Source organism: Lytechinus variegatus, chromosome 13 (genome assembly GCF_018143015.1).
Source record: "Lytechinus variegatus isolate NC3 chromosome 13, Lvar_3.0, whole genome shotgun sequence".
Taxonomy (NCBI): domain Eukaryota; kingdom Metazoa; phylum Echinodermata; class Echinoidea; order Temnopleuroida; family Toxopneustidae; genus Lytechinus; species Lytechinus variegatus.
In genome coordinates, this window is record NC_054752.1 from 26,564,926 (window position 1) to 26,580,052 (window position 15,127).

Sequence of the window (15,127 nt, forward strand, 5' to 3'; positions counted from 1 at the left end):
GTATGTGTAGCGTGGGAGCGGGATGTTAGCTAATTTTCCGATCGCTTGACCACTAAATTCATTATAAAAGAAACTGCCCGATATGGTGCCCTGATCATTTTATACTTCTACCCACCTGAAGTAACTCCTGTTGTTGTCAACGGCGGTAGTTTTTAAATGTTCTACAACCGTGCACTGTTAGAAAGTTTATCCTTAAAATAAAAGAAGTTCCTACAGTAGAGTTTCGAGAACTCCTGTAATCTTACCAGATTGCGTAATCTATACATTATATCATGTAAAATTACAGGAAACTGGTATTTGGTGCATGGAACCTTACAAATTTCCTTAAGTAAAACACCCTTTTCCCCTTTTCAAACAGACATGTACTGTTAAATTGCAGAAAAATTCATGTTTTCTGAATTTACAGAATAATTCTGTCATTGCTTTCTGCAAAATCTTCTTTTATTTTCCTGTAAACTCAGGTTTTTTTTTTTTTACAGCGTGACCCGAAGGAGACAAATGATTGGAGAGGCACTGTATTCTTTATAAACAATGCTGTGCCCCCCTCCTATGCTTTGTATCCTCCGGGTCAAGGTCCGCCACTGTTCTACAAAGTGGACATCGAAGGTACATACCTTAGCCGTATCCTCCTCAATTGGTGCCAACTTCTAGACCTTCTGGAACTCTACTTACAATTTCCTGTTTCGAATATTCCCTCCATCTTATAATTCAATGCTTCCTCATACCTCATGTTCCTTGTCATTCCTTTCATCATCTGAGAATCCAGGCCTCTACCTTGCCGCCCCATCTGCTCCGCGCACCTGAAGGTGAACGAACGGCCACCCGAAACCCCCAAACGCCGTCCTCATCCCATCAAAGTGCTATTTACCAAGCATCATGAAATTCTAAGCAGACAAAACATTTTGGCCAACGGTCCTTACCGCTTTCAAGAGCGAGCCGAGGTGCTTTCCTATGGCAAGCACTCAATACCATATTGGTGAACGATTTTCAACACCTCATGCAATGTCTACATTACAAAGTGTTTTCCACCATTTACTGAATGCGGTTGTCCGATGGCAATTTAGTGATGAATTTTAATAGGATGATTAACACTACTTATATTGTGTTTTACATACTATTGAGTAAAATGGATAATATGCATCGTTTTCTTGACATAGGAAACCGAGATTGTGATTCATTTCTACAATTTAAAATAGAAACTGGTTAAGATTTTTTTCAGTCTCACCAAGAAGTTTTCATTATTTTTCCAAACACGCAGGCCCAAATAATAACAGAATATCGAGTAAGCCATTTTTAGAATGTAGGTCTGCGGTTATCCTGGCAAATCTGCCTCAACATGTTAAAGAAGTTAAGAATTGTGTTTTGGCGTAGCCTGCCCGCCATACATCTTAAACTTTCCTTTTCAGGATATTTATCTGCGATGTGGAAAATGAGCCCGTGATACCATGAGACCTTCACAGTGTTGAATTCGTTTAAGATGCACGGTCATGAACCTTCATGTTCGATCCTATACGTCCCGAAGCCATTCCATGCAAGTGCCCTTGATGCCACTGTCACACAAGACAAACCCCCAATGGACCGACTGAAGATGTTCTGATATTTCCAATGGAAGATCATCGGTCGGTTTGGAGTTGGTTTCGTTGATGTGACTGAAGCTTTTCAGCGTGACAAGAGGTTTCCCAAGATGTCTTTTCAGTTATACACATAAAAATATCGGATGAATGGCTTGCACTATGTTAAATGGAGTGGTTTGCTAATCTACCCCCCCCCCCCTTAATACCATATATGGATAATATATGTATAGGCCTACATGACTAAAAGGAAGAATATCAATACATTTGAATGTAAGGTATTTTTTGTAGTGATTTAAGAAAAGGCAGAAGTTGCAACGTGGTTGTACATTACTCTACATGATGAAAACGAGAAAAATGGTTTATGAATCTTTAACACCATGAACACGTCCCCGTTTTACTGCGACTTGTTTTCAAACGAGAGTTGGAAATCTGTAATACTAAGTTTGTCATCTACCAATCAAAATGCAGTATATTGGTAGATTTTCACAGTATCTTATAACTTGTCATTGATAACAATCTTTATGAAACAGGCCCAGAATGAAGATGAGTTGGTTTTCCCCAAGAACCATCAATCAAGAATGCAGCTGTCAGTAACTAGAATCACGGATATCTTGGAAATGGAGGCGGGAAATTATTATTCGCTCTTTACAGCGACTAAGCTATTGCAATAGTTGTTGTTTGTGCCACTTCTTACGAAATCCTCGTGATAGTTGGCATAGAAACCCAGTGTCCCCGAAAGACTTCCTTGCAGCTCAGATGAAGATGAGTCAACTCACATATAATATGTTACATTTTACAAGTTATAAGAACTTTTGTCCCCGGGCTTGTCTTCTTCCTGTGGCCAACATACATCAAATGCGATACATATTTTTAAAGGGGAGGTTCTTATAAATTTCTATTAAAAAGGAAAAAAGGATTTAAAAAAGCCTAGATAATGAATTCAGCGAAAAGAGAATTAATAGTTAAATTTGTTAAAGCAAGCACGAATTTGATAACCAAGTTTTAGATGAGTACTTTTGCTTCCGATCTGAGGACAATATGCTAGCAACACAATATGTATTAAAACATCTCAATCAACAATCTCCCTACTAAAATACAGGACATTTGTTTTTAAGATATCAAAGAGAGGTTCCCCTATCTCTTCAGAAGGGACTTACACCGATCCATTTACACAAGATCAATACAGATTGAAAGATTATCTAGGAGATAAACGATGAAATAAAATTGATCTCTGATAACTATGTTCCTATGGCAACGGGTGATGATGAGAACTTGTGCGAATTCGAGGATGGATTATTGGCAGGCAGGAACGCAAGGCATTTCCAATAATGGTCGATTAAAAATGGTTAAATTGTCCGCCAGAAGGCACCTCTATCTCTCCCTTCACCCACTCTCCCTCTCCGTCTCTTATCGTTTCTCTCCCCCTCCCTCCCACACACACCATCACACACACATACCCTTCTATCTTCTTCTATCTCTCTCTCCCTCTCTCCATTCCCTATTCCATCTCTCTCTTCTTTTCTCTCTCAAGGATTTCAAAGAAGGAAAAGGGATTTTGGTTATCGATTTTTGCATGCCTGAGCAGGTGGTCTTCTCAAGCAGCAATTTCCTTCACAATCTTCCTTTCTCCTCTTCTTCGAGGCAGATAACGAGTATTAGGCCTACACACTCGTGATGTCACTGGTCAAGACATCCTCCATGCATTAAAGGTTCTAAATGTTAATAGAGTTTCAGAATCAAAGATGCCCTGTAATAGAAAATATACATATTTAAGAAGTATAGGTTATAATATAATATCATTATTATATAATTATAATGATGCATGGGGAGTGACGTTACATCGAGGATCTTAAATGTAGATTGTAGATATAGTAGTAGTATAGATCTAGCAGATGAAGATATAGAAATAGTGGGTGTAAAAGTAATAGGTATAGGTATGGAAGTAAAAAAAGAGGAAAATTAGTACATGTCGAACTGAAAGATGTATAGTGGATGTAGAATTAGTAGATCTATAAAAGTAGTGTCATCATATCTCTATACTGGTGGGGGAAGTGACGTTGCATCTGGGATCTTTGTAGATAGTAGATATGGAGATATAAGAAGATGCAGAACTAGCAGATGTAGATGTGGAATTAGTAGATGTAGAATTGAAAGATGTAGTGGATGTAGAAGTAGTAGATATAAAAATATTTACATCATATGACTTTAGTGACTATAGTGATTTTGAATCGGGGGTCTTAATGTAGATAGTGAATATAGAGGTAGTAATAGGTGTATTTATAGTGGATTACAAGTAGTAGATGTAGAAGCAGTAGAACCGGTAAATGCAGTAGATGAAGAACTAGTAGATGTAGTAGATAAAGAATTACTAGGTGAACTATAGAAATATTAGGTATAGAATTAAAAGATGTAGAATCGTTGTAGTAGATGTAAAAGTAGTAGATGTAAAATAATTAGGTGGGGACAAATAATAATTATTGCTTTTTAGTATTAGTAGGAGACGTACATGTAGAAGCAGCAGTAAAAGTATTAGTTCACATGTTTTCCGTTAATAGGTGTGGTAGTAGTATAAATAAGTACAAGTTTCTTACTTTGAACATACAACGTACACACCATTCAAATGTCGTGTCAAAAATCTAATTCTCGTCAGAAAGTTAAGTGATGCCTTTTCTTGCATTATTCACCACATTGCAATATCGCCAATGGGATGAAACAGTAGATATGAGAAGGAATCCATAGTCAAGTCAATCTTGCAAGTTCGCAACCTCACTTGCGTTGCGGTCACGCGTGTTTATTCGCGGTTATTTGTTGGATGTATTTCCCGCGCTTTCGAGCGCACCACCTTTTCAAGCTGTCAAACTCCTAAGGCATGTACTTCTTCAGTGTGGTCTTTAACCGATAAATGCAATTTGAGGACATACGTAGGCCCAAAGTTGCAATAATGATAAGGGCGAGAAGAAGAAGAATGAGAAAACGAAGAAGAAGACGAAGAAAAAGAAGAAGAAGAATATGGTTGTGTGAATAATGGCGTACACAGTGGATATGAATGTATGGCTCACATAACCTCAGGTCTGACTTCTGAGGACAGGATAACTTATTTTAGAGAGCCGAGGTTTCATCCTGGATGTGTATTTTTCGGAAAGTAACGATGAAGATCGGTCCCAGATGTAAATTACTCGCATCTAATTGATACACGTCCATTTATGAATGAAATAATATTCCACACACGCAAACTGCTAAATAGACACACACGCACTAAACGCACGCACACCCTATGACATTTGCATATAAGCGCGTATAGCGCATTAGATTCCAAAGCGCCCTCTTGTCGATGTCACAAGTTTCTGTTTCTGTGAACTACTATTATGTCATGTGAACTACTATTAAACGTTCTTATTTTCTTTTTTTCTCCCCGCTCCCCCTTTTCTTCCTCATAGACATTCGAAGGACGAAGATGCGATCTTGAAAGCGTCTTACAGGACGCTGGGTGCACCAACATCACCAATCCCGTTGCTTCTAAAGTGGCGACACAGGTAAGTGATCCATAGGCCTACATCATTTTGAATATCTGAACGTGGGTGTGATGACGAGATAGAAGGAAGGATAATTGCCCAACCCACTTTTGAACAAGGTGCATGTAAAAATTCCCAAAATCGGTAATTGGTAATTCTTTGTCAATCATTGGCAATGCCGATTATGTGCGATTGTGGGCAGATCACTTTGAATGAGACTAAAATCCAGGATTTCATTTCAAAAGAATAATCCGGATTGTTGATTTGCTGAGAAGCATGGATTGTGACCTACTAATTCTTACCATTCTCATCGATTTGCGGAGAATTTAAACGTGCTGAAATGATCCGTGAAACCATGCCAAGATTTTTTTTGGTAGTCAAAATGGGGGGGTGGGAGTATATGTACCTTCCAAGGGAGGTGTTTCGTCTCAAGACTGTGTCAGGTTATATTCGTAAGGCACCAGAATGATCGAGTGAGAAAGATTCTTGGAAAGTGAGAGGTGAAGATAGCTTTAATACACCTACTTGATGGATAGGTCTGTACCAATACCAATGAGTGGGTCAGGTGTTCTGCCATTATCAGTTCGAGAGAGAAATAGACAGGAATGGACGGTGTGCAGCGTAAAACTGACATATTCAGTGGTGATACATTTTCTTTATTCGGCGCGTACTTCAGTTTTCGAGAAAGAGGACGAGCGGAGGACCGGCAAGGGGAGAAAGGTAAAGAGGTGGTATAGTTTAGACGCGATGTCAAGGATGAATTGATGACACCGCAAGCGGATACTGTCACACCATCGCTCCTCTGAAATTGTACATACATGGTCCGATGTAGTCGGGATTGAACCTAAATGCTATAATCTATTCAATGTTCTCGTGAGCCTAGCGGACTCCAAATATATTTTAATCTGCTGTTGGGTACATAGGGCCTATTTGTGATGAATCTATAGAGGCGCTCAGAGTCTCTGGTCCCGGGCGCCACTTGCAGGGGTGCCAAATAGAGCAGAAGTTAAAAGAAGAAAAGTACAAGAAAGAAGAAAAACGAGATAAAAAGTTAGTTGACAATGTTTATCTTATTTAGTTACGAGAATTTTTCAGAAATCACCTTCATAAAAAGGTGATTTAGCACATCAGAATAAACATGTTACTGATAAACAAAGCTATCTATAACATTTTGTCCCTTTCGAGTTGAAGCATGGACCCTACCATGATTTTTTTTTAAGTAGCAGTGTCGTTCGGAATTATTTTTAAAAGATAAATTATTTAATCAAAAAGTAGTTTGAAAGGCATGAATCACAATTTGTTTCACAATGATTCATGTAGGCATATGGTACTATGCAAAGGTTACAAACTTGTGCCGTCTGTTGTTTTGTCTAATAAAATGCGTTACATATACACTCCGATAAATAAGCACGTGGGATTCCACAATGCCTTGCGGTTATACAAGTTGACCAGACAGTTTATATAAATTGCAGTCATCTCAATTCTACTTTAGTTAGCAAATGGATGACGTATTGTGAATCATGTAAAGACGTGTCCAGCCAACGGTCTTCCTTCATTTAATGGAAATGAACGCATTCAATTCGTTATATTTGTTATGGGGGTAGGTCTATTTTGTAATTATCTCTGTGCTTGTTTGAATATATTTTGCTCCATTATTACCTTGCAAATACATCGCAATACGGCCGTAGCCGCGATGATGTCTTGATTTTTATTAATAAACCATTTATCTACCTTTATAAATCACTATCTTTTTCAGGCTACATCGATATGAGACAATAAACCTCGTTTTAAATATTGGACGCTATCTGATAAAAATAGTAGACATTATGTATGTACGAACAAGTCATCGCCTGTAAATATATAAGAATGATATTCATGAATCCATATGATTGATTCAATTTAAAAAAAACATTTGCAGGCCTTGGCCGTTCACGACTATTGTCTATAATGATTTCTTATATAAATATCAAAAAAATTACTTGACTTACTGATTCTTGATTTTGATTATTGTTTTATTGAATGTTAGCAATTTTCTTATTCTTTATTAGAATTCAGCATCCACACAAAATTGGTTTACTCACTTGTAACCACCTGTAAATAAAGAGATGTTCAATGGCTTCTGTATAATACACAACGGGAGCTCATAATTGCAAGATTCAGGATACCTATTAAAATCGTATGAATAAGATGCGATCTTGAATAAAGCACTGTGTTCGTATCCTTTCTCTTACCGCTCTCTTGTGCATCTATTCATTGTCTCATGCATCTTCCAGTTGCCATGGATACTGCATTATCGGATGCATTCAGCCTTGTTCGGAATAGCTTGCGATCGGTCCTCTTTCTTTTGTTTTCCTCACGTGCGGCCAAAAATGTTTTTTATCGCTCGGCAATTTTTCTCATGAATCATTCCATTCAAGAAAATAAATTAAGCTTAGTCATATATGAATAACAATCTCAAATATTGTCTACCTACTCAAAATGAGAATGCTTCAAAAGCATCCCCCTCGTTTTGCGTAATTGTAAGATCACAGGAAAGACGAAAATGAAACTGAATCATAATGCTATACAAGATTGTCTATAGTGTACCCGAGAAGCCGTTTTCATTGCGTCTCATTATTTGTGCATGTCTTACAATTAAATGGATGAAAATTGATAGACGCTAAGAAAATTGTTTGAACATGTCGATATCACTTGTCTGCTTATGACAAAATGAAAATGCATTAATTCCACTATCCCGTCTTTTTGCAAACCCAGGACCTTCTACAAAGGGTTGATATGAAGTCTGCTTTTGTTCCTTGAATTAGGCCTACTCTTTAACATCTCACTTGTAGTCACCAAACATGCTATTTTTTTCATTTCTCACCAGGACGATCCTCTAACCGAACGTAATACCAATACCAATCCAGAAGACATTGTTCAAGTTAAACCACAGAGAATGAAGATACAAGTACGACCAAGTAAGTATTCATGAAGGGGCATGTCATGTACAGTATTGGCATTTGAGCATAGGCGGCGGAAGCGAGGGTCCCCCTAAATTTGAGGTAAGGGGACGATTCCCTCCCAAATTTTTTTTTTGCTCGTCAATTTTGTTTCATGCTACCTCCCCCCAAATGGTTGATAACCCTTTTTTTGTCAAAACTATTGATGCCCCCTTTTAATAAACCTTTCTTATAATCAACCCTCTCCAATTTTGCATTTAGTTTTAAATGTGATATAAAATTTCCCTTCGAAATGAAATTCTCTTGGAGTGTCATTTCAATCTCACACATCCATCCATCCTTTACAAGAGAATGTCAGCTGATACTAATATCCGACAGAATTATAAGTAGATCTACACTGCTTCAGTTTTCTAACCAACCTCGCACTGTGGAAGTCGAACCTCTCCACGCGATCCCTCGCTTGTTTGCTGTTCATCGCTGGCACGATAAAAATGACGGGAACCTCATTATTGAACTTGGTCACTTTTATTTGCACTCTGTCAACAAAAAGGCGGGAACTTGCACTTCCGACCGGCATGTAGCGAATTTAAAACCGTTGCGTAAAATCGATAAAAATCCGCATGAAATCGACCTCCATGTATGATATAATATTTCTTAAAAAATGGAAGATTTTGTAAATGCACGATTTGAGAGGAAAGGGGATGTAAAAAAAAGAGAATTAAAAAAAAGTACGCCCCCAAAGTTGATCATTCTCAAAATATATGTAATGTCATTTCAAAAGCTTAACCTTCATTTATTTAAAATTTGATGTTGACGCCGATGTCGGTAAAGCCGTCTTCTGTTTCTGTTTGTGGTAACTCCCGTAGGAACTCGGCAGGACAGCATTTTGCTGGTAAACGCCAAGCTGGTATATAACCAATTACCAATGAAACATCTAATGTCTATGTTAATCAGTCATAGTGGCTGACGTTATAGACGACAGATATCACTCTCGGGCCTTTTTATCAAAGTGGAGACAATGGCAGAGTTGGGATTCGAACTCACAACCTTGCGATTATGAGTCCAATGCTCTAACCACAGTCCACGACCCGTGTGATACCGTTACGCATGCTGTACAAAAATAACCCTCGCCAAATTGCCTTCTCAAATAATTTGTTTATTATGTTTTTGGTGGGATTTACGTTTTTCTTTGTTTATAAATATGTTAATAATGTTGTTATTTTCATCCGTTTACAGAGGAGCCCATTACAATACGGTTGTACGTACGCCAAGCTGAGGATTATCCTGTAGATCTTTACTACGCTATGGACCTTAGTCACTCCATGAAGGATGATCTAAACGCCCTCAAGGGTTTGGCAACAACGTTATGTAAGTCTTTACGTCACTTCCGGTATATGTGGCTGAGGAATTGCCACTTCTTTGAGAGGGCGATGTCCGAATTCTTTATTCGAGTATGATATAGGAAATATTTTGTTCACTCTTTGCCATCAAACGAGCACATAACTAAAATTTCGAAACCTCACATTTATAGATTTTGTGAAAGTATTATTAGGTATGTTAGCCATTCCATATAGAAACAGATTCATTCTCATATAATTTGGTTTAAATTCGTAAAGTGGGATTAAAATGAATGAAACTGATTCACTTATTGTCACAAAATAGTTACATACTTCAAATATGGTCCCGATGTGCAGACTTAAATCTCTGAAGTGCCACAACTTTCTTTTTATATCCGATTTTGATGAAATCTTTAGCTGATGACATGATTGTATATAATGATTAAGTCATATATAAACTAGTTAGGGTGGACCTTACAAATATTACTCTCACTTTCATGAGGTTGGATGAGGTGAGGGCCCTTGAAATTGTACTATCAAGCTACTGTACTGTAGTATATATTTACTTTTTATCACAATTTGTATCAAATTTCCTTTTACATCTCATAGATTTTAACCTTTTCCTTGCCAGATAATAAATGATATTGGTTTTTTTTTATTCTTTCTTTACACTTTCTTGCAACTTGTCAGACTTTTTTTTACTGCATTGTATCCAAACCCAGTGACTCTTTTTCTTTTTTATTATCTCATAACATCTTTACATTTACCCCTATACATATCTCTCTTACAGCTCAAGAATTGAGTTCCATAACCACGGATTTCCAGCTTGGCTTTGGGTCATTTGTGGATAAAACTGTTCTTCCCTATGTGAGCACTGTACCTGCAAGGTAATATCACAGAAAGTTTGTTTGATTCCTATATATATCTTATTTTCTCAGGCACTTTGATTATTTCAGAGTCAGAAAAAAAACTTTCTTGAGCACTAAATTGGGCAAAAGACAATATTCCCTACTGCACTAACACTCATACACTGGTCATTTAGTAGTGGACGAATGCAAGTAATTAGCAATTGGCACAATGGGATGTAATGATGGTGTGTTAGAACGATTTAGTGGATGACAGGGCAACAGGATGAATATGAAGTCTGTTATGTAATGGTTTAATTAAGATGGTCATGATGACTAATTGTGTCATCAGTTAATGTGTCTAGATTTTAAAGAATCAATCTGACAAATACAAAAGTCAGAATTAAACTGTTGTCAATACTTCTTTAAATGGTTGGGTTTCTCCACAAATCAGGGGCCATGGAACCGGGAGGCTGGGGGGCTTCAGCCCCCCCCCCCAACACTTTTGTTTCCAAAACCGTGTATAAAAATGCATAAAATGACCAAATGATTGTGATTTTTAGCATGGTCAGCCCCCCTCCCCACTTTGAAAACCATTCCGCGGCCCCAGCAAATGATGTGTATTTTTGCTTTCTGTATGCTACAATTAGATGAATTGCACACTCTTTTCATGATGTTTTTATTTTAATATTTATAGAATTTTTTGGATTCTTTTATGTGGTTTACAATTGTATTGTCCCATTCTAATCACGCCATATGCGATCTTCTTCTGCGATTTGGACGCGGTCTCCTGAAATCTGATCGCCACCGTGTCATGCTACCGGTCACTCGTCAAAGCATCTCTAATCGTAGTTCAGGATTAAGAAATGCTCATCTACTCCACTTGCCACGTTGTAAAACCCAACGATACAAGAACTCTGCGATTCCCTCCTTAACTAGAATGCTAAATTCCAACATGTAGTTTTATGCTATTAATCAGTATATTGTGTTTGCCAAGAATATCCATCTCTGTTTATCTCTAAAAAGTATATAATTGCCTTTGATGAAATCACACACGTTTTTTACCCTCATTTTTCTTTCATATGCTTAATTGGTATATAAGTTATCACTTGATGTTTCTAACTATTGACACAAAAAATAAATTCTGTATTCATAAACCTTTTTACATTAAAAATCTTACTGGTATTAAACACCGTAAACAATATCACAATTAAATGCGAAGATAAAATTCTTTAATTCCTGAAGCTTTAATTTTTTTTTTTTTTTCACTTGTCATCAATTTGAATAACATCTAACTCAAAAGTAGGCCAATTGGATATGCATGCAATATAAATACTACATTATGTAGTTTATCTTGCTTTTTATGCCTTATGTGTTTGATGATTATGATAACGATATTGATCTCTTTGCAAATGATAACTGTTAAATGGTAATGATTATGATAATATAGCATAATAATACTTGTAGTGACGATATTTTTCTATACAGTGACAATAATGATATAATGTATAATAATACAATTTACAGTACTCTATGCCTCATTTTCCGTATGTCAGATATTTTACATTAGCCTCAAAATTATATTTTAAAAACATAATTCCATTTTTATTTCTCAATGTGAATCTTCCACTTTGCGATTTAATTCTATATCCCAATCTTAACCTTCTCCACAACTTATAAATTTGTTTATTGAATTTAGTGCATATATTTCAGTTATCATTACCATATTATATTTTTTATAAATATCTTTGGAAATAATTTTGTAACCTGCTCTCATCTAGAATTACCTTGCAAGTGCAATATACCAACATCAATTAATTAATTGTTACTTTCTATAATTTGACTATTTAATTTCACTTATGTAACTATGACATTTATGTTTACATTGTAATCTTTGTTTGTATCAGTCTCCCAACTGTTTTAACAAGGAAGTATTGTGTACAATAAACCGAAATGAAAAAAGATATCTATTATGTACTGTTGATTTGTTAACAACACTTATAGTATCAGTTTCCATTTTAATTTCTCTAATGAAGCATGTCTTGAATGTGAATGGTAGCAAATTATTAATTCTACTTATCATACGCTGTATTTCTTTCTCTCTTGAAAAGCAGTTGTTGTATTTACTGTGGGACCACACTGTCTTACAAACACAGAAAAAAAATCGAATTAGCCAACCGTTGTTAACAATGTAGGGCTAAGGTGGTATGTCAGATGATGAATATGTATTTTTTATTTTAAAGATAGTCAGATAAACAACATACTACCCATACTTCCCCAATTTTAGACTAATATCACCATGTTCTGGATGTGCAAGTCCACATGGATTCCACAATGTTCTGCCACTGAATGACAACTCAACACTCTTTGCTGTAAGTATAACATTAGAGATATAAAATCATGGAAAAGTGACTCAAACCAATATATTTCTTTTAGTTGCATTTTGGGTGCTATACTCTTTCCAGAGATATTTTACTTTACTTTGGATTATGTATTACTTGTTTGCTGTGTGGAATTCTCACTGCTTGTTCTGTAAATATCTCAACCTCACTTTCTAAATTGATTTGGTAATATGGATGTAACATTTCTTAAATAATAGTAGGTGATAACTCATCCATATCCAAAATAGTTAGTTACACAAAAAAGACAAAATGACAACCACAATATTAAAAAAAAATGTGATTTGCAATCACCTAATAATCATTTGTAAATTTTGTGATTTATTTTAATATGCTATGATAAAAACAGAAAAAAAATCCATGTCCAAAATAATATTATGAAACGTATGTAACAACAACACATTTTGAAATTAATTTAAATTAAAACAGTCATCATTTCAGGGTAACTTGTTTGGAATTACCACAGATCATTTTAGAATGACAATAATGATTCTAGAAATGAACTTTCAAAGTTGCAAACAAAAACAGGACTAATGTCTGTATTGCTAATGATACTTTTCTTTTGTCAATGATTTTGTCAATGAAAGTAGGCTTATTTGGGTTAAATCAGGGCATTCCAGTCACTCTGATACGTCTGCAGATTTGACTCAGAAAAGAGTCGGCTGAGAGTCAACTGCATCCTGATTTGATATGACTAATATAACAAATTGCCTTTTACTCTGAGTGATGGGTCATCAAGTAACAATCGATCCATCCAATGCAGAGTCACGCAGGATGATGCTAACTTGCGGGTCACTCCATTGTGTTCCACACTAAACTGTGCAGAATTGCTATATGTACATGGGTTTCTTTCTTCTTTTCAGAGTCGTATCCAGAGCACAACAGTGTCTGGTAACTTGGACACACCCGAAGGAGGATTTGATGCTTTAATGCAGATAGCTGTATGTAAGGTAATAAACCAAAACAACAGTAATGATAATTAATGATATGCACACCTATTGATAACAATCATAATGATGATAGTGATAATGCTGAGTGATGATGATGATAATGATGATGATGATGATAATAATTATAATAATAATAATGATAATAATAATAATGATAATAATAATATTGATAATTGTAATATACATAATGATAATAATAATGACAGTAATAGCGTTGATAGTGATAATGATGAGTGTACTCCTCAAATTGACGCGCTACAATTGTTAAAAACATATTCCTACTCACACATTGTGAATTCAAGGACCAATTGATTAATCAATAAACTACCTTTCAAAACTTTTTCAAATGTAAAAAAAAGAAGAAACTGGTACAATGAGGATTGATTCTGCAGTGTCAGATTTATTGTTTTGTATGGATTTTAGGGTGCTACTACCAAAGTTACAGGGCAGAAGTACAAAATTTTTTCACTCTGTCCAAAAAAGGTTTTAATAAGTGACATGATATAAATATGTCATGCCACTATACCATTCATACATTCCAACTCTGATCTGGGGAAACCAGTGCACATTCACAAAATCAAATATTCACTAAGGTTTCTAGCAATCCAGCCCTGATATCTGTGTTAAATATGACCCAAAATATCTCCTGTTTAAATGCCGTGACAGCGAGATGTTGTCAACATCAGGTTGCCATGGCAACTCATACGTCAGTCATACCAGGTACATGTGACATTATCGTCGGGTGTGATGGGTAGAATGAGGATGAGAGCGTGATGACTTTTGTGTCAAATGCACTCAGGTGATCGAGGAGGATTCACTAGTTACCTTGGAAACCAAAGTGATATTCTTTAATGTGGATGATTATCTTGAGGTATCAAATTTTCATGACACCTCTCAGTGGGATGGAAAGCATGTCAGTTCAATTATACCTGGTCACAAGAAATATGTGAATCCTTTTTTTTCCCGTTTCTTTTGTCTAGCCTTCATTCTTTACATTTTTCATTGTCGCTGTCTTCTTCTTTCCTCTTTCTTGCTTTATCCCCCATCTATTGCTATCTGTCTCTGTAACTCTCCCTCTATATCTATATCTGTATTTATCTTAATCGTGTCTCTGTCTTAAGGCCTTTAATGTTTTCTTGAACTGTCAAATGTTGAGAATTTTGTTTTAAACTAATTTTATGAACGTGACAAAAATTTTAAAAAGTGAGTACTAACATCTCTCTGTCTCTATATAATCTTATCTATACATACAACAGTATGTTTACATAAATATTTCTCTTTCTATATCATATCTGATTACTACATCTGCATATTTAGCAAGAAGGAGGTAAGTAGGATTATAATTTTATCTTTGTTGTCATATAGAATTATTATAACGACTCAAAAATACTTAATTCTGGGTGAAAAAAAGAATCAGGGACCCTAATCACTTGATATATTATATATGTAACTATGATATCTGACCTTTGTTTTCCAGGATGCCATTGGTTGGAGGGATAAAGCTCGTCATCTTGTCATCTTTACAACAGATGCTTCTTTCCATTTTGCAGGAGATGGAAGAGTAAGTTTAT

The 15,127-nt window shown here is 35.9% G+C and overlaps 1 protein-coding gene across 2 annotated transcripts in view; it reads left to right on the forward strand.

Annotated features, from left to right (window-relative positions):
* Window positions 1-15,127, forward strand: part of LOC121426622 (integrin beta-1-A-like) — a 100,332-nt gene that overhangs the window by 68,038 nt on the left and 17,167 nt on the right. For both annotated transcript variants that reach the window (XM_041622981.1, XM_041622980.1), the window contains 7 exons: window positions 5,012-5,107; window positions 7,953-8,043; window positions 9,262-9,393; window positions 10,153-10,249; window positions 12,495-12,579; window positions 13,470-13,556; window positions 15,034-15,117. In XM_041622981.1, the coding sequence (XP_041478915.1) occupies window positions 5,012-5,107; window positions 7,953-8,043; window positions 9,262-9,393; window positions 10,153-10,249; window positions 12,495-12,579; window positions 13,470-13,556; window positions 15,034-15,117 (672 nt within the window). The remainder of the gene's footprint in view (window positions 1-5,011; window positions 5,108-7,952; window positions 8,044-9,261; window positions 9,394-10,152; window positions 10,250-12,494; window positions 12,580-13,469; window positions 13,557-15,033; window positions 15,118-15,127) is intronic.